Source organism: Phascolarctos cinereus, unplaced genomic scaffold (assembly GCF_003287225.1).
Source record: "Phascolarctos cinereus isolate Bilbo 61053 unplaced genomic scaffold, phaCin_HiC Scaffold_5;HRSCAF=322, whole genome shotgun sequence".
NCBI lineage: Eukaryota > Metazoa > Chordata > Mammalia > Diprotodontia > Phascolarctidae > Phascolarctos > Phascolarctos cinereus.
Genome location: NW_027555958.1, coordinates 417,186,496 through 417,207,848, shown reverse-complemented (window position 1 = coordinate 417,207,848; position 21,353 = coordinate 417,186,496). Strand labels below are relative to the sequence as shown.

General features: G+C 38.5%; 1 protein-coding gene across 1 annotated transcript in view; it reads left to right on the top strand.

Annotated features, from left to right (window-relative positions):
- The window catches only part of LOC110196968 (flavin containing dimethylaniline monoxygenase 2), a 56,260-nt gene that overhangs the window by 12,402 nt on the left and 22,505 nt on the right, over positions 1–21,353 (top strand). Inside the window, 1 exon segment of the mRNA XM_078156501.1 lies at positions 21,162–21,350. Coding sequence (XP_078012627.1) covers positions 21,162–21,350 — 189 coding nt within the window.

Below are 21,353 nucleotides of genomic sequence, written 5' to 3'. Positions count from 1 at the left end.
ATCACACACAATTTTTGTAAAGCATTTGGCACATGATAGATGCTATAGATACGCTAGCTACATGCTAACTATTATTATATCAATGGAAGAATGTATGTGGGCAAATACCGTCCCAGTTTTCCACAAGGGGGGAAAGGTTGATGTCCATCCCTACCAAAATCTTAGAGCAAATTTGGTGCAGTCAAGTTTTCAAGGCCCAGAGCTCATCAAGATGTTCAGGCCTCAGATGTGTATGTTGAGCAAACTTTGACTGAATTATGATCCTGCTCCTTCCTTTTTGGGAATGGATGTCACAGAAAGCACAGCTTTCTTTGTGATACCGAAGAATCACAGAATCTCAGAATTAGAAGATACCTCGGGGGTCATCTTGTCCAACCTAAACCCTCTCCAAATGAAGTCATACACACGTTTGGCAGTCTGACAAAGCCTGTGGGCCCGTTCTTTAAATAATAAAAAAAAACACTAAATTTCAGTTAGAGGTTATTGAAAATAGTTGTGATTTTTTTTCCCATCCAAGTTCATGGACTCCTAAGTTAAGGACCTCTGCTCTACAACACCCCTGATAAATGGTCATTCAACTTTTTACTGAAGGTATCCAATGACAGAGAACCCACCATATCCTAAAGAAGCCCTTTTGGGGCAGATAGTTGGCACAGTGGACAGAGTACCAGCCCTAGAGTCAGGAAGACCTGAGTTCAAATCCTACCTCAGATACATAACACTCCCTAGCTGTGTGACTCTGGGCAGGTCACTTAACCCCAATTGCCTCACGAAGAAGAAGAAGAAGAAGAAGAAGAAGAAGAAGAAGAAGAAGAAGAAGAAGAAGAAGAAGAAGCCCTTTCCACTTCTGGTACATCTCTAATTATTAGAGGTTTTTTTCTCATGTCAAACCAAAATCTTCTCTCATCCATTTTTAATAGCTAATCCATCTGGTAATAAATAGAACAAGCCTAATATCTGTTCTATAATTGCCCTCAAATTCTTGAATAGAGCTATCATGCCATGTACCCACACATATACCCACACACACATGCACACATATATGCATGCATGCACTCACGTGCTTGTAAATCTTCTCTTCTGCATAAACATCCTCCATATCCCTTAACCTGATCTCCATATGCATCATGGCCACCTTTTCCTGGACACCCGTCAATGGCCTTCTAAAATGTGATACCCAGAACAGAATGCAACACGATGGATTCCAGGACCTCCCTCCTTCTGATTGCTATGTCTCACCTAATTTAGCCTAGGATTACACTATCTGCCCTTGAATTTATTAACTGCCTGCCTCCCGGGGCTCTTGTGATGATAGTGGCTTTTAAAACTCAAGGTCTTCTATCGAAGTAATGTGAGCTGTCATCATCATCTTCTTCTTCATCATTACATAGAGCTTAGCCTATAAGGAGATGCACTCCATCCTTTTACACATATTGCCAAAGCACTGATTTCTTGATCATTAGTTTAGAAATAGAATGAACCTCCATTAAGCAAACATGCAACTAGGTGGCACTCTGCCTTGAATCAAGAAATTCAAATCTAGTATCAGACACTTGCTTCCTGTGTGATCCTGGGCAAATCACTTAACCTCTGTCTGCCTCAGTTTCCTCAACTGTAAAATGAGAATAATAATAGCACCCACCTCCCAGGTTTGTTGCAATGAACAAATGAGAACTTAGCACAGTGCCTGATGCGTAGTAGGTGCGTATTTTTTTCCTCCCTTCCTTACCAGAGGCAGGTGGCACAGTGAATAAGCATGTTAGACTTGGAGTCGAGATGCCCTGAGTTCTAATCCTGCCTCAGACAATTACTAGCTGTGTGACCATGAACAAGGCAATTTAATTCTTTCAGCCTTAGCTTCCTTGTTTTTAAAATAGGGATAATAACAGTACCTACTGTGTAGCTTTGTTGTGAGGATCAAATGAGATAACACATGTAAAGTGCTTTGCAAACCTTACAACTCTGTAGAAACGCAACGTATTAGTAGCATTTGGTAGCTATTAAGTGTCAGGCACTGTGTTCGCTTTCTAGGTGACAAAGCTGTATAATAGAAGCATGTATCCAGATCAAAAGGACTGTACTGTACTCTATTCTGGTCACACAACATCTGGATTAGCATTTTCAATTCTAGGTGCCACATTTGGGGATTAATTATAATAGCTGACTTCCATGTTGTATTATTATGCTTAAGATTCTGCAAGCCAGGCTTTAGCAATATGTGAACTGAGAATTACCAGAAGAGCAGGTTGGTTTTTGAAAAGGCAGAGGAACAGGAGACCAAATTGCCAACATTTGCTGGATTATGGAGAAAGCAAGGGAATTCCAGAAAGAAAGAAAAAAAAATCTCCTTCTGCTTCATTGACTGTACTAAAGTCTTTGACTATGTGGATCACAGCAAAACGTAGCAAACCCTCGAAGAGATGGGAGTATCAGATCATCTTACTTGTCTCCTGAGGAAACTGAAGCAACAGTTAGAACCAAACATGGAACTGATTGGTTCAAGATTGGAAAAGGAATACCACAAGACCATATTGTTGCCTCATTTATTTAACTTAAATGCAGAATACAGCATGCAAAATGCCAGGCTGGGTGAATCAAAGCTGGAATTAAGATTGCTGGGAGAAGTATCAACAGTCTCAGATATGCAAAGGATACCATTTTGATGGCAAAAAGTGAAGAATTAAGAAGCCTCTTGATGAAGGTGAAAGAGGAGAGTATAAAAGCTGGCTTAAAGCTTAACAAAGATCATGGCATTTTGTCCCATTACTTCCTGGCAAATAAAAGGAGAAGAAATGGAAGCAATGTCAGATTTTATATTCTTGGGCTCAAAAATCAGGGCAGGCTGTGACTGTAGCCATGAAATTGAAAGACTACTGCTCCTTAGAAGGAAAGGTATGGCAAATCTGGAAAGGATACTAAAAAGCAGAGACAGCATCTTGCTGACAAAGGTCCACATAGTCAGAACTAGATAATGTCTGGCTGTGAGATTTGGACTATGAGGAAAGCTGAGCACCACAAAATCAATGCTTTAGAACTGTGCTGGAGAAGACTTTTGAGAGTTCCTTGGACAGTAAGGAGATCAAATCAGTCAATACTTGAAAATTCTAATTCAGACTATTCATTAGAAGGTCAAATAGTGAAGCTGAAGTTCAAATACTTTGGCCACATATTGAGAAGACAAGGCTCATTGGAAAAGCTCCTGATATTGATAAAAATTGAAGGCAAAAGGAAAAGGGGATAGCAGAGGATGAGATGGATAGATGGTGTCATGGAAGCAATGAACATGAGCTTGGATTGACTTTGGGAGGTAGTGGAGGATAGAAGGGCCTGGAGTGCTGTGGTCCATGGGGTCAGAGTTGGACACAGCTGAATGACTGAACAACATATTGTGTTTTATGTGGAAACTGAAGTGACTTCAGTTAGTCAATCAATAAACATGTATTATTGTTATTTAAGATAAATTTATTATTAAGTGCAGTCAGTACTGTACTAAGCCTAGGGATACAAAAAAAAAAAGGTAAAAATATGTTCTCTTCCCTGAAGGATCTCACATTTGAATAGCAGTGCAGATAACTGTACATACAAAATAAATACAGTATAAATAGAAAGTAATATCAGAGGGAAGGCACTGGCAGTGTTGGGAACTGTGACAGACCTCTTGCAGAAGAAGGTAAGATGTGAGCGGAGCCTTGAAGGGAGACAGGAGGCAGAGTACTAGAGGGATAGCACACAAGCAGGGGGAGCAGTAAGCAAAAAAGTCAAGCTTCAGGAGATAGAGTAAGAAGCATTACAACCTAGTCACCTGACCTATTTAGAGCATTAAACAGCCTCCACCTGACACATAACATCAAGTGTGTACTAACATTAAAAATAATTACTTACAGATGCCTGGTTTGTCTAGTATCTGCTTAGAAATAGTCTTAAGGCTGAAAGGGAACTTAAGCAGCAGTCAACTAGTTTAGCTTTCTAACCTACTAAGGAATTCCTTCTACACCACTCCCGAAGTAGGAGCCTCCACTTAAATACTTTTAGCAATGGGAGCCTTACCACTCATTACATTATTCCATTTGTAGTTGGGCATGGTGGTACACCTATAATCCCAGTTATTAGGAGTCTGAGGCTGGCTGATCTCTTGAGCTCAGGAGTTCTGAGATACAATAGGCTAAGCCAATTGGGTATCTGCACTGGGTTCAGCATTCATGGAGTGAGCCCCCAGGAAGGAGGGAGGAAAGGAAGGAAGGCTTTTTTAAGTGCCTGCTTTGTGCCAGGCACTGTACCAAGCACTTTACAAACATTATCTCACAACAGTGCTGGGAGGTAGGTTCAGTTATAATCCCATTTTACAGTTTAAGAAACTGAGGTAGATAGGTTAAATGATTTGCCCAGGGTCATACAGCTAGGAAGTGTCCGAGGCTGAATTTGAACTCAAGTCTTCCTGACTCCAGGTCCATTGTGCTATCAGTTGCCTCTAAGAATGTGTGTGTGTGTGTGTGTGTGTGTGTGTGTGTGTGTGTGTGTGTGTGTGTGTGTGTGTGCAGAGAGGGGCAGTGTTGCAGGTTTCCCAAGGGGAGGTAAACCAAGTCAAGTCAGAAACAGAGCTTCGCACTGATCAGTAGTGAAATCAAAGCCATTTGTAGTCCCCACTCTTCTAGCCTGGGCAACATGAGGCCTGTCAGTCTTTCAAAAAAAATCATTCCATTTGTAAGGCAGGTCTAGTGACTGTAATTATATGTAATTTTATTTAAATCAATCAATAAACATTTATTAAACCCCCTACTATGTTCCAGGCACTGTGCTAAGTTGTAGGGATACAAAAAGAGGCAAAAGACAGTCCTGCCCTCAAAGAGCTTACAACCTAACACAAGAGACAACATGCAAACAAATATATACAAAGCAAGCTATATCCAGGACAAAGAGGAAATAAAGAGGGGAGGTACTAGAATTAAGAAGAGTTGGGAAAGGCTTCCTGTAGAAGGTTAAGTGTTATAATAACCATTATAATTATTACAAGGTTATTGCATCTCCTGAGCCAAAATTTACTTCCTTAAAAATTCTACCCACTGATCCCAGTTACTTCATCTAGAGCCACGTGGACCAAGCCTAATTCTTTTAGATAACAGACCTTCAAATACTTGAAGAAGACACTAATGCTCTACGAGTCTCCTCTAAGCTAAATACTTCCAGCTCTTTCAGCCTTTCTTCATATGAACTGACTTTAGCTACCCTCCCTGCATGATCTTGGTTCTTCTCCTCTGCACTGGCTCAATTTTGTGAACTCAAGAGCCATTCACCTCTTGAAATATGGTGCCTATTTGTTGGTTCATTCATTCATTTGATAAATATTTACAGTATTTAGGAGGCATGAGAATACAAAAGTAAATTAGCTCCTACAAAGTCGTAAAAATCTAGGGGTTTTACCAGCATTTAGTAGGTCTGCCTTTTTTTGGATGCTAAATTGCAATTAATATAGCCTGAGAAACACTTGAGGTTTTGCAGCAATTTCATAATGCTCTATATTGAGATTACCTTTTGCAAAGCAAACTAAAAGCCCAGATATTTTGTTGTTTTATACATAAACATACAGAGAGAGAGAGAGAGAGAGAGGCACTCATATATATGCGGGGGTGTTCGCAATATACATGGGGGTGCATATATGCCAAATCTAACAAAATTAAACTTAACAGTAACAATCTCACACACATATATACACATGTATATAGACATATATATATATATATAGACATATATATATATATATATAGACATATAGACATACATACATACACACACACACACACACACACACATATATATATGCCGTGGTAGATCTACTTTATACTGAAGCAGTGTAGGACTTTGTATCTGTTACTGTTAAATTTCATTTTGTTAGATTCGACTCATTGTTCTAGCCTGTTGAAGTCTTTCCAAATCCTGAATCTCTACATAAGACATTAACTATCTCTCTCAATTTGGTGTTTCACCTTCAGATTTCATAAGTGTGCAATTTATCATCTTGATCCAAATTTTGGGCACACTTTACCCTCAATTCTGGCTTTTATTAAACCTGAGTATAACCTATAAAATATGTTATTTTTCCAGGATCTACTCATTTATACATTTTTTTCTTTTCAAAGAAATCTGTCCAAAAATACAATGTGTTACTTCAAGAGGTGGTAGGTTCCCCATCACTGAAAACTATCAAGCAGAATCTGGATAGCCTCATGGCTCATGTTTTAAGAGGGATTCTTTTTTAAGCATGGTTTGGATTAGATGGCTTCTGAGGTCCATTCCAAATCTAACAGTCTAGGATCTCATCTTATGGGTCAGATTTATTTGGACCAATATGGTATAGCTTCATCCCAGCCGTCAACAGAAATTCAAAGCAAGATGATGCTTTGAGCACCCACTATACAACTTTGTCCTATTTCATTTGACATCTGTCATCTCAATTCCCTGTCTGGCTTCCAAGGTCCCTTCAAGTTCTAAAGATGTAGCCTTATGAACAATACATATTTATTTTTCTCTTCTAGAACAAATAGTTTTTATCCAGTGCCCACTGGCTTGTACTTTAGAACAATGCTGTCTCCCCACTGAAGATTAAAAACATTAAACAGAACTAATTTGAAACACTGCTATTTCCTTTTGAGAAAAATAAGCACCACACCCCTGTTGAATCATCAGAAGTTTCCTTTCCTTGGATCAGAATACATCCTTCCTAGCTTAACCAACTTACAAATTAATTATATTTTGGTCCATCAGGCAGAGGTGAATTCATTTTGAATATAGACAACTGGTTGCAACATTCCAAATTACTCATTCTAAAATAACAAAGGGTAGAGATCATCTAAGTCATCTAAGACAGCCAAGTCATCCAAGACAAGTTTCTGCTAAATTTTTCCATAACATTTCAAGGAATAAATAATATCACTATAAGATAGGGGCCAGACATAAGATTTTATTGGTATAGGTAACTCCTAGGTGAGAGAACTCCCTCAGCCAATCCAAGTTGGCACTTTTTCTAGATAATCTATAGTCTTTAAGGGTTGCCCAGAGCACTGAAAAGCCAAGTTACTTGCTGAGGCTCATACAACCAGTATGGGTCAGAGGCAATGCTTGAAAGCAGGTCTTCCTGGCTCTGAGGCCAACTCTATCCACTATGGCAAGCTGCCTTTCAAATATACCAGTATTTTTTATAATAGCAAAGCCGTCTGTGACACACTTCCTCAATTTTTTTCATGATTTGTAAAAAGAACATCTTTAAAAACAAAACCAGCTTCCAACTGAAGTCCTAGGGTTCACCATGTAGTGATCCCTAGGTACTTGAAGGCTATGCCAGCATACTCTTACAGATCCTACCTACCGGAAAGGCTTTGAGTATGAGCCAGGCTATTGATTTCTGTCTTGAACAGGCAAGCCTAAATCAGAGAAAGGTCATCACCAGGTTGGCAGCAGGACAACTAATTCATAGACTATAGCAACTCACAAAGACTGTCTAGAAAGGCATGGAAGAATTTTAATTTGCATTGGCAACGGAGATCTGAGATACAGTATGCTAAGCCAATAATAAATGCATGGATCTTACAGTACTGAAAAAGTGTCTTAAAAAAAAGAATTCTGTACCTGCACACAGCAGTCCCCTTTAAATCATATATCCTCCTGAGTAACTTTCCTATGATAATTAACTTCATACAGTATTGGAGAAATCAAAGAACAAAATTTTTAGGTAATTTTACCCCTAAAGAAGGTCTCACAACATTCTTTCTCGTGTGGAAGCTTGTCATGTATCAAAAATTTCAACTGAATAGAGTCATTCCACTCCACTCCCCTAGGTCAAAGTTTTCTGGGATTTTGGAACTCTTCCCAGGAGAGGATATAAGCCTGGGTAGAAGATAAACCTATATGAGCCCCCAAAATGTTTTGTCCAATTGTTTGTAAACAGCTTCTTTATGTAGATCCAGTTTCACCATTAAAAACATACAACTAGCTCTCAATTATCAATATAATTGAATTAACATGGGATAGGGATAATCTCTCCTTCCTTATTGCTATTACTACTACACAAACCATAAGTAAGAGGTAATCTACAAGCATTTATTGAATTACCTACTTTGTCCCAGGCACTGTGTTAGGCATTGGGAATATAAATATAAAGAATGAAATAAATCCTACTCTTTAGGCACTTACATTGCAGTGGGGGAGACAGACAACAGGAACATATGGGAATAAACTAAGATAGAAACTAGATCTGTGATTTCATTGATAGAGCAAGCATCCTCTACCAATGCAGCTAGGCACCTTCTCTACAAATTATAGTCCTAAAAGCAATTTTTTAGGGCACTGGAAGATAAAATTTAAGTACAATGATTCTGGAGACTCATTTAATGGTATTTAGGACTCCTCCATAGTAATAGACTTCTCTAGTCACATCTCCACATCCTCTTCAAGATCCCTTGATAAATGTTAGCATTGGCTCCAAGAGTTATAGACTGTTCACTTGTCAAAGACAAGCAAATTAAAAATAATAAAAAGAGAAAGTAAGAACAGAACTTAAGTTCATTTGGTTAAAAATGTCAAATGTTTTTGTCCTTGGATGATTTCAGAGAAGTGTTTGTTTTCAGAAACTTGCAATTGAAAACACAAATGTTTTTGGCTCTGTTTTTGATTGGCTGAATTGAGAGGCTACACTCCCCATAGACCCTTGTTACACTAAAAGTTACATAAGGTTGTATGGCAAGGGTTCAAAAAAGGATATTTTAGTTCAATTTTTTTTAAGGCAACAGAATTCTCCAAATTGGATGATGGAAAATAAAACACTCCTGGATAGATCATGTAGAAATTGATTTTATCCTTCAGCTAATAAAGGGCAGAAAATAAGTCATGATAAATATCTTTTGTGTTTTCTTGACAGGCAAGGAATAAATAAAAACAAGGTGTTTTTTTTTAATTTCACATACTTCGTACGCTTTATACTTTTAAAGTCCATTCACTTCTATTATCCCATCTGATACAGAGATTATGTGAACTTGGTAAAGTACATATTATTATTTATTGTCATTTATTATTTTTATAAATGTCATATTTGTATGATGTTTATGGTCAATGTTCTTATTAAATCTTTCATAAAGGAGAAAAAACCAAGGAACAGAGAGGCCGAATAATTTCTCCACAAATAGATAACCAAGGCAAAGATCCAAAGGATATAGTCTAGTATTATAAATACATGCTGTATTTATAAAGGTGATTATTTTTAACCCCAGGGTAGAACTTTATATTCATCTCTCCTGAATTTCACATCATTAAAATTTGCCCAGTGTTCTGATCTGTTGAAAATATTCTGCACCCTGAACCTGTACTAGCATCTCAACTATCCCTTCTGCTCTGTAATACCTGCAAATTCAGTAGTTTCCATCCTTGCTTTCATCCAAGTCATTGGTTAAAAAAAATATTTCACTGAGTATGAGAGTAAGACCACTGACAGTCCTGCGGGACCCCACCTGGGTTTCCTGGAAGCTGACGTTGTCCCATCACAGAATCACAGTTTCACAATTGGAAGAGTCCTCAATGACTATCTCATGACCCCAGAGGAATCTCTAGTACAACATATCCAGCCAACTTCTACTTGAACACCTCCAATATGTGGAAACCTGTGATCTCCCAAAGCAACCCATTTCATTTGTAGAGATAGACAATTGTTAAAACATTTTCTCCTGACATTGAGACTAAATTTGCCTTTTTCAAATTCCTAGCTCTTGTCTTCAGGGGCCAAACTAAATAGGTCTAATCCATCTTTCCATGACAGCTCCTCCATTACTAAGATATAGCTATTATGTCCCTTCCGCACCTTCTCTTCTCTATTTAAAAAAAATCCCTATTTCCTTTAGGCAGAGGTTAAATGAGATGGATAGATACAGTCATGGAAGCAATGAGCATGAGCTTGGACAGACTTTGGGAGATAGCAGACGGCAGAAGGGCCTGGTTGTGCTGTGGTCCATGGGGTCACAAAGAGTCTGATGTGACTGAATGACTGAACAACAATAGGATGAATGTAGAGGCCAGCAGTGATTACAGGTGTTCTGAATATCCAAGCCACTCTTCCTAGTTCTAACAACTTCTTCATCTACCCTATTGGATTTGGACAACAGTGGTCTAGAAGGCCCTCAAAGGCAGCAGGGCACAGTGTTTCAAGTGTGGGACTTGGATTCAGGAAGACCTGGGTTTGATTTACTCCTCAGATACTTACTCTCAAAAGAAAAGTGAGTTGTGCAGATTTAGAGACATTGCCACTCCAAATGTTCATGTGGACTATTTGTGCCTGACCTATGGTAGAGCCTTCCAAGTTCATATTGGTCTGATCAGCCATAGTCAGACATACCATACCTTGCCTCCAACATAAGGATGTCATTTTAGTCCTCTTTGAGAAGAAAGACAACAACTAACCAGATACTTCCTAGCTGTGTGACCTTAGGTGTGAGTCACCCTTACCTCTCTGAGATTGCTGACTTACCTGTAAAATTGGGATAATTATACCTGTAATCATTTACCTTACTAAATCATTTTGAGGGCCCAAATGAACTATTACTACTGCTATTTCCTGCAGTGGATAGAATGGATGTTGGGAAACATGTTCCTAGTCAGCTAGTTCTGCTGCTAACTCCCCATGCATCTTAGAACAGTTCGTGTAATTTCACAGTCTCATCTATAAAATGAGGGAGTTCTCTGAAGGTCTTTTCCACCTATACCATACTATGATTATATCATCCTTCCTCTTTTAAGCCAAAGGAGAAAAAATAGAGGAAAGAGAGAGGGGGTCTCTTTCCCTTTTAAGCTGACTCTTCTGACTTGTTAAAAAAAAAAAGCAAGGGGAGAGAGGACTGCCAGTTACTATAGGAGCTTGTTCCTACTTCCACCACCCTATCTGAAGCTAATTTAAAATATAATGAGAATAAGGAATCATTTTAGCTCAGTAAAAATTATCAGGACATGAAGAGACAAGAATTTTTGTTCTTTATGAAATATTTCCATTTTGGGAAAATCGGTTATGTAAGTAACTCCCACCTCAAACTTGCCAAGGGCATAGTTCCTAATGATTCTTGCTCAATAGAAAAGATTTCATTTATAAATAACATTTTAGCTTTGATACTGTTCTGAGTACAAGCTTTACAACATCATATTTGGTTCATTCAGAGCCCAACGGCTATTCTTAAGCTTGGTTGTCACATTCCTTCAGACTCTAATACCTGAACATGCCTCACAAGAACACTGGACTCCCACCACTTGGAAAAATCACATCATTTTATTAGTCATAATAAAATGTACTGAGGACTTCATGTGTTCTTACTGGCATACTAGATCTTGGGAAAGATCAACAAAGTTATTATTCATGGAATTCACTCATATAACATACATTTATCAAGTCAAGAAATTCTACTAGGTTCTGGAGATATAAACATTTAAACAAGCACATCTCTGCCCACAAGGTACTTTTACATTCTATTAAGACTGGTGGGAGAGAAAATGATATGTACATAGATTAAGTAGAACGCAAGGTAGGAAGTGATGGAGCCGATGGAGACAGTCAGACAAAGTGCTTCAAGAAAATCTGGAGAGGAAGCAAATACTTTCAACTGGGGCCATCAGGGAATACTTCATGGAGGAGGTCACATCTAAATAAAATTAGCTTTGAAAAAAGATAAGACTTACCCTTCCTTATTATATATTATCTCACCTTCACACACTCTGTGGTCCAGTCATACTGGCCTTTACACTGGCTGTCTCTTATACAACACTCCTCTGCCCCCACACCTGGAACATATGTCTTCCTCGTTGCTGCCTTTTAGAATTCCTAATTTCTCCTAAATTTAATTCTATCTGCCTCGGTTTCCTCATCTGTAAAATGAACTAAAAAAGGAAATGACAAAACTGTTCCAATATCTTTGTCAAGAAAACTCCAAAAAGGGGGTCATGAAGAGTCAGACTGAAAACAATTAAATAACAAATGCTACAGTTATAGATGCGAAACTGGAGTTGAGAGAGTTACAGTTACATAGAGAGATGTGGAAGTATACAACATCACCACAGAAGATAGTGCAAAGGATAAAGAGAAGAGGGTTCAGGAAGATGCCTTGGAGAATACCAGTACTTAGGGTTGGAAGAAGGATAATAAATGAGAAAAATACTCCAAGAAGCCATCAGACAGATAGGAAGGGCAACAGGAGAAAGAAATGTCATAGAGAATAAGGGAGAAGAAAATATATAACAGTGCCAAAGTTAGTGGGGAAGAGTGGGAGGGAGTCAAGAAGGGAGATCCCAGGCCACTTTGAGGTTATTTGGTGAGGATGGGCCAGGGCCAGAAATGGCCTCTGGGAGGGTGGAAACTCCTGGGGCTTCCTATTTGAAAGAACCATTTTTGCTAACTAGATGCTGACAGCTAAGGGTTGTCCTCTAAATTTTGTTGCTCTAGGATAAAGTCTCAGTCACATTGCCCTAGGAAAAATCTGCATGCAACCAGGGGCCTCAATTTCAGTAGGAAAATAGGAGGACAGGCTATGTGCCGAGAGATAGGAAGACAGGAAAGGTAATGGAGGCTTTAGGAGAGAAGAGGCTCGGATAGACCTCTGTGGGAAATGCGACAAAAACGGGAAAAGATGGATAACAACATGTAGCAACAAGGGGCCAACAGAGGGTAGAAATGAAGTTTCACAACTTGGTTCAGGGGAAAACAATCATTTTACGCCTTAGTTTGTTTTGGAAAGTAATTGCAAACTCGGGCCAATTTTGAGCTTGGATTCTGTTTGTTGTTCTAAGCAACAAGACAGGCTTCTAGACAGATAACCAAGGGATGATGCTGATTAGATTATATGGAGACCTAACCAGCTGTGGTCCTAACTGTTGTCACTGAATGCCATTTCTATACTAGAGATGAAGTAGTTTTGGGGTGAGAATTAGTGATCTAACATCCATCTAGCTTTCTTGGGAATGATTGTGAGTTGATGGAATAATCACACTATGAGGTCATGAACCTCATGAACAAACATGAACCATCACATGAAGGAGAGAAGTGCTGGACTCATCAGGCTTACTTCTTTAGAAATAGATTTTAATGATGCCTTTTGTCTGTACATCACAATTGTTTCCCACTCTCCACCCCATAAGAGTGAACTCTGCCTTGTGACAAAGAAACAGTCCAATAAAAAATAATCCATACCAGGACTGCATCTGACAGTGTACATATCATTCTCTCTTCATAGATCTGTCCCCAAATTTACTTGAGGATAAATAGGTGGTACAGTGGATAGAGCTCTGGGCTTGGAATCAGGAAGATTCATCTTCCTAAGTTCAAATCTCTCCTCAGACACTTATTATCTATGTGATGAGGACAAGTCACTTGACCCTGTTTGCCTCAATTGCTTTATCTGAAACATGAGCTGGAGAAGGAAATGACAAATCACTCTAGTATTTTGCCAAGAAAACTCCCCAAATGGGGTTGTGAATAGTTGAACACAACTGAGATGATTCAACAACAACAGATTTATTTTCCAAAATCAATATGCAAATAGATCACCCCATCTCAGTAACTGAGTAGCTTTATCTAGAAGAGAGATTCTTAACCTTTTCAGTGTCATGGAGTACTTGGGCATTCTGGGGAATCCTTTCTAAGGATGAAATATACAGGATTGCAAAAGAAAACAATTATATTGATGTACAGTTATGAAAATTTTTTTTTAAAAAATAAGTTCACAAACCTCAGGTTAAGACTTCTCCTCTAAAATAATTTAGATCATTCACAGTCAATATTGAATTCAAATCATAAGAAAAGATAAGGCTTTTATCCCATGGTGAATGTTATTTGATAGTAAGAACAAGCATTTGCACTTCTTTGAAGACTTCCTCAAGTATGAAAAGTGTTGCCCAAACAAGGTCATCAGAACCTTGTGGGCAATCTTTTCTTATTCTTCCTTCCTTTACCACCTCCCCTTTTCTACCTACTATGCTGAATCAAAAATGATAATGCCTCGTTTTTTAAAATGCACAGAAGAGAAAAAAACAAAGACCACAAGGAAACACAAATAAGCCAGACAGCTTTAAAAGTTACATATTGGATTTATTATGCATTTCAAATGAAAAGCAAAGTATGTCATAGAGATTTTGTTTTGTGTACAATATTCTTTTTCTGTTCTGCTTTGTATATGAAAATACCCATTTTATTTGGTGTTTAAGTATAGAATGTATTTTTTAATCATTCCCCCTTCTTGCCAAAATGTCTGTTCACATGGAATTTCATATTTGTATTTATTTGCATTTTTTATTTATTTTGAAAACACGTAAAATATGATGATAATAATAACAAAGATGGAGATGATAGCGTTTATATAGTGCTTTCAGGTTTGCAAAGCACTCTACAAATATTATCTCATTTTATCTTTGCAACAACCCTGGATGGTAAATTCTATTGTTATCCTCATTTTACAGATGATGAAACTGAGGCAGACAGAAGTAAGTGACTTGTCCAGAGTCACCCAGCTAGTAAGAGTCTGAGGCTGGATTATATCCCTCATTAAAATATAAGGGAGTTGATAGTACTGATTGTTCTGTTCTTTGTAGCACAGTACCTAGTAATAGGAGATGCCTACTAAACGATTGTCGATTCATTATCCGAGTAAAATAGCACTATTTCCTAGGTTTGTGGGATTTTTTCCTTTAAAAATGAACAAAATATCTGCTCAAGTTCTCCTACACATTTTAATCCCCACATTTGAAGATAAATGGCTCTCCAAATAAGTGAATATATAGTAAGCCAGCATCCAAATGAGAGGAAATCAGGAAGAGTACAAAAACAGAATTCATGCACCCAAATGAGATTCCTGGAAGGATATTGTTTCCAATTGATCTGGGATGTACATTTGCAAAGCAATTATCTTCTGTGTAGTTTGGAGGTGGGAATGAGTCCTCAAGGATGACTCCCCAGCTTTCTCCTTTTGTTAAGGGTATGAGTCCTTCCCCTGACTGCCACTTCAGCTTATAAAGTCACAGAAGGTCTTAGACTCTAGAATATAATCATAAGGTATAAATAAAGAGTGTAAAGAAGGCATTAAGGAGGTTTTCAATGACCCCAACTCAAAGGTTTGAAAAGAATTCCTTAATTAACTTAAGAGGATGATAAGGCTTTGGCCTTTGAATGAATACAACTAATACCACATAAGAAACTCACACACAAACACATATTTATATAAGGTGGCACAGTGGATAGAGTGCCAGATCTGAAGTCAGGAAGACTCATTTTCATGAGTTCAAATCCAGCCTCAGATATTTACTATCTGTGTTACCCTGGGCAAGTCATGCAACCCTGTTTGCCTCAGTTCCTCATCTGTCAAATGAGCTGGAGAAGGAAATGGCAAACTACTCCAGTATCTTTGCCAAGAAAACCCCAAAATGGGGTCACAAAGAGTTAGACACAACTGAAAAAAACTAAACAACAAAAACTACCCTCCTCTCCTCTGAACTTCTCTGTTACTATGTGGGATATATCATTCTCCTAGTCACTCTAGGCTCAGAACATCAGTATCATCCCCTAATTCTCATTCTCACCCACCCACATGTACAATCTGTTGCTAAGTATTATTTTTACTTTCACAACATCTCCCCTACATGTCCTCTTCTATCTAGTCACGCTGTTTCCACCTTAGTACAAGGTTTTATCACATCACACTCAGACTGTTGCAGTAGCCTTCTGAATGGTCTCCTTGCTTCAACTTTCCAGCTGCCAAAGTGATCTTCCTAAAGCTTGAGTCTGAACTTGATAACCCCATACTCAATTAGCTCTATTGGCACCCTATTACCTCCAAGATCAAATACAAAATTGTCTGCTTCTCTTTTCAAATTTATTTTATTTAAAATTTTTTAAACCCTTCACCATCTTGCCCCTTCCTACTTTATAGTCTTTCTGCACTTCCCCCTTCCACGTACTCTATAATCCAGAGATATTGGCCTTGTTGCTGTTTCTTGCACAAAACATGTCATCTTCTCACTTTGTGACTTTTCACTGGCTGTCCTCCATGCCTGGAATGCTCTCCCCTTTCGCCCTCACCTTCACCTCATGAAGCTCCTGGCTTACCTTGAAGACATATCAAATCCCACATTCTGCAGTAAACCTTCCCCAGTCTCCCCACCACCACCATTGATATTGCTTTCCCTATGAGATTATCTTCAATTTTACATAGATGATAGATAGATAAACATACAGATAGATAGATAGATAGATGGTTGGATGGATAGATGGACAAACAGACAGACAGATAGATAAATTTTCAAAGCACTTTACATGTATCACTAGTACCTCACCCAGTGCCTGGCACAAAGCAAGTGTTTAATAGATGCTTGATGATTGTATAGCATCTACTCTAGAATAACTTTCCCCAACTCCCACTCAAAATGGCAGATTGGGTTCCCCCAGAGGGCAATGAGTACCATTCTCTTCAGAGGCTTAGGAGTAAACATCGGGGTTTGTGATATTGTAATGCTATCACTCATGAGTCCCTGATATTGATTACCCAGTTGACATTGATTGGTTTTTACAAAGGAATATTTCCTTAGAAGTTATAGCAAGGATAGAAGTACAAATAATAACCTCCCCCAAAAAATAGGGCCATCCTCTTCCCTTTGTGTATATTTGGTACCTGGAATGAGTAAGTTCAAACTTTGAGTCCAAAGTAAGTGAGGCACCCATTATTTAAGGAATATGTGTGGCCAAGGGGTACTATTAAGCCTGGGAGTCCTTTTCTCATTTCATGGAGTCCCCTCCACCTTCATTTCTTGATGTGGATGCATTGCTCCCTTACACAGCAAGGTTAGCACCTTGAAAGACTCAGTGTCTCAACTGCCAGGTCAAACAAGGTCCTCAAGGCTGAGTTTTCACCAACTGTGGCTACTACCAACTTTGGTCACTAAGGCAACTCTGTCTCCAGATAATCATTCACCTTCACCTAAAAATCAGGGAAAAAAAATAAACACACACACACACAAGCATAATGCACCCAAGGACACATAGTGACTGGGTAGGAGATAAGGCAGCCCATCCCATTTAGTAGCTTACAACTGTCCTCACTCAAAAGTCTCTAAGGAAGAGAGAAGCATAATAAGGGCAATCCTTTTATAGTCAAATGGAATTTGGGTGCTATCATCGGTCCTTTCAGCTGCAGAGCCGACCAGAAAATTCTTCCTTATGACATATCACCAGCCCCTCTATCCTTCGTGGCCTAAAGAAGGCTCCCCAGAGTTCCTTGGGATTGGATTGAAACCAAGATGGTAACAAGCATAGACTTTAAGGACTGGGTCCTTGTTGGTCAGTCAGCCATTACAAATTAATGCCTAGGAAGAGGAGTGATTGCTTTCCTTACAGAGACCTGGAACCTTCCTTAAAGCCCTACTGCAATGCCTTGTTATGATGCAAAAGTGATCCTGGGTTCCTTAGGTCTATATCAGAAGAACATAAGTTCTAGAAGTCTTATCAAGTTACTTTTAAACAAATTTTTCCTTGTAATGTGGAAAACGAAGCTTAGGGATGATTGTGAAAGAAAGGCACTCATCTCTGCATTCACATGAGGAGTCTAAGTTAAGAAGCAGATATTTTGTTTTATGGATAGAAGTGCTCAATGGCACTAAATTAAGGTTAAACTATCAAAGGATCTGTCAAGGGAACATTCCATGCAAAAATGGGCACGATAAAAGACAAAAAATGGTAGGGACTTAACAGAAGCAAAAGAGATTAAGAAGAGGTGGCAACAATACATGAAAGAACAATACAAAAAAGATCTTTAAATCACTAATAACTATGATTGTGTGGTTATTGATCTAGAATCATACATCTTAGAGAATGAAGTCGAGTGGGCCTTAGGAAGCATTACTAACAATGCTAGTGGAGATGATGGAATTCCAGCTGTGCTATCTAAAATCTTAAAAGATGATGCTGCTAAAGTGAAGTACTCAATATACCAGCAAATTTGGAAAACTCAACAGTGGCCACTAGATTGGAAAAGATCGGTTTGTTTCCCAATCCTAAAGAAGGGCGATGCTAAGGAATGTTCAAATTACCAAACAATTCCACTTATTTCATACACCAGCAAGGTTTTGCTTAAGATTCTGCAAATTAGGCTTTAGCAATATGTGAACTGAGAATCACCAGAAGAGCAGGTTGGTTTTCAAAGAAGCAGAGGAACTAGAGACTAAATTGCCAACATTCGCTGGATTAGGGAAAAAGCAAGGGAGTTCCAGAAAAACATCTACTTCTACTTCATTGGCTACATTAAGCCTTTCACTATGTGAATCACAGAAAAATGTGGCAAATTCTCAAAGAGACGGGAGTACCAGATCACCTTACATGTCTCCTAAGGAACCTGTATGCAAGCCAAGAAGCAAGAGTTAGAACTGAATGTGGAACAACTTATTGGTTTAAGATAAAAAAGGAGTATGCTAAGGCTATATATTGTTATCTTGTTTGTTTAAATTATATGCAAAGTACATGACGCAAAATGCCAGGCTGGGTGAATCAAAAGACGGAGTTAAGGTTGCCAGGAGAAATATCAACAATCTCATGTATGCAGATGATACCACTCTGATGGCAGAAAGTGAAGAAGAATTAAGAAGCCTCTGATGACGGTAAAAGAAGGGCGTGTAAAAGCTGGCTTGAAACTTAACATCAGAAAAAACAAAGATCCTGGTAACTGGTCCCATCACTTCCTGGAAAATATAAGGAGAAGAAATGGAAGGAGTATCAAAGTTTATATTCTTGGGCTCAAACATCACTGCAGATGGCAGCTGCAATCACGAAATTAAAATATACTTTCTCCTTGGGAAGAAAGCTGTGGCAAATAAGTACAGCATACTAAAAAAGCAGACACCACCTCACTGACAAAGGTCCATAAAGTAAAGATATCATTTTTCCAGTAGCTACGTATGACTGTAAGAGTTGGACTATGGGGACAGCTGAGCACAGCAGAACTGACGCTTCTGAATTGTGGTAATGCAGAAGACTTTTGAGAGTCCCTTGGACAGCAAGGAGATTAAAACAGTGAATACTTAAAAAAAATAATTCAGACTATTGTCTGGAAGGTCAAATGCTGAAGCTAAAACCTGGCCACATAACAAGAAGACAGGATCCATTGGAAAAGTCGCTGATGTTGGGAAAGATTAATGGCAAAAGGAGAAGGGGATGGTGGAGGAAGAGATGGATAGCGTTATGAAGGTAACAAACATGAGCTTGGACAGAAATTTTAAAACAGTAAAGTATAGAAGAACCTGGCGTGCTATGGTCCATGGGGTCACAAAAAGTCAGATATGACTGAACAATTGAAAAACAACAAATAGAGGTAACTAGAAGTATAGCTGCTTATCATCTGAATGTAGAATAGAGATTCTTTTTTCCGCCAAAGACAAGATTTATTAAAGATCCACCATATTGGCAAGACTCTTAAGGAATCTGAACATTAGTGAGCTATTGGCTAGGTTATGAGAATCTGAGCACCTTAATGGAGATGAGATGGACCTTATACACAGGAAGACTGTGGGAGGGATCTAGCACTGGCCAAGTAGTCTGGGGTGACTGAAGGAGGGGTCTGGAAGAAGGGGGTATCTTGACGGGTTGGGGTGACTAGAGGAGGGGTCTAGGGAAGATCTTGGTGGGAGTGACTGGGAGGTAGAATGGGGTCTAGATAAGATCAAGCAAGGGTAGGAAGTGGGACCATCTGAAGGTAATAAACAATAGAGGGCTAGGCTCAATTAAGGGTAACAAAGAATTGGGAGATTGGGTGTAGGCAATAAGGAAAAGCCAGCTGATAGGATTATAGCCTCAAACCAACAGCAGAGATTTGGCTGTGTGGGAAAGTCCAGGGCTTTTTCCTTTTAGGGGTTCAAATCCTATCCTCATCATTCCCTAGAATAGAGTTTTAATCTATGAGTGAGCAATGTCTCCCAGGATCGTTATATGTAGAAGGAAGTATAAAGGACCAAACATGGAGTCCTGGGCCAAGGAATAATCACATTTCTTTTTTGTCAAAAATTAGGAAGACTGCATGTTGTCATGGAAAGAGCTTTGGACTAAAGAAAGCAGAGTGAAAAAAAAAATACACAAGAACTACAATAACACAAATAAAATCAATCCATAAAGTCAATAAAACTATGGTCAAATACAATGGTCAATGTGATACTATCAAAATTAAAACATACATCCTTCCTTTCCAATAACAATCAATAAATTTTTGGCAGACTGCATTTTGGAGTAGGGACTGCTAAGGAAACTGATTGGGTCTTGTTGAGAAGTGTCCCTTTTGTTGACATAAAAGTATTTTTTTTCAAGAAATATCACTGTTATCTGGCAGACCCGGGTTCAAGTCTAGTATGCCACCTTGTGGATGTGTAATCTTGGGTAACAGGTCACATGAACAGTTAAGTGCTGAAGATGAAACTTGAATCCAGGACTTCTGACTCTTTCCTCTACACACACTGCCTCTAAGAGCATGGATAAAATGAAGGGATTAGGTGGGATGATCTCTAAGACTCCCTCTGATTCTAAAGTTCTATGAATCTGTAACTCTATAAATTATTTAACTGCTCTGTGTCCTTCAGTTTCCTCATCTGTAAAATAGAGAGGAAAAATCCTTATGAGGTCAGAATTATAGAATCAGTACCCACATTTGGAGATTAGGAAACTGAGGTACAGAGAGTTTACATGATTGAGCCATGATCACATAACTATTTAAGTGTAAGAGGCAAGACTCAGACCTAGATTTTCCTGCCTTCCCTCTGATAATTATTTCCTATTTATCTTGTATATAGCTTGCTTTGTATATTTGTTTCCATATTGTCTCCCCCAATAAATTGTAAACTCCTTGAGGATAAGAACTATCTTTTGCCTCTTTTTGTATCCCAGCACTTAGCACAGTACATGGGACAAATAAGGCATTTAATAAATATTTATTGATTGGCTAATTGATGGACATTATGTTCCGTATTCTATCCACAAAGCTGCACTGACTCTAAATTGCTAGATTTGCTATATAATATAAAATACAATTGTTATATAATATAAAAATCATACCATTATTTAAAATAAAGTATCAACCTTTTGAATTTTTTGTATTTATTTTAATCAATACTCATTTTTTCTATAGGAAGAAGTGGAAGAAGGCCGTGCCAGTATCTATAAATCTGTTATCACCAATACCTGCAAAGAAATGTCCTGTTTCAGCGACTTCCCAATGCCTGATGATTTCCCAAACTTCCTACGCAACTCTAAGCTCTTGGAGTATTTCCGGATTTTTGCCCAAAAGTTTCATCTCCTGAAATATATTCAGTTTCAGGTA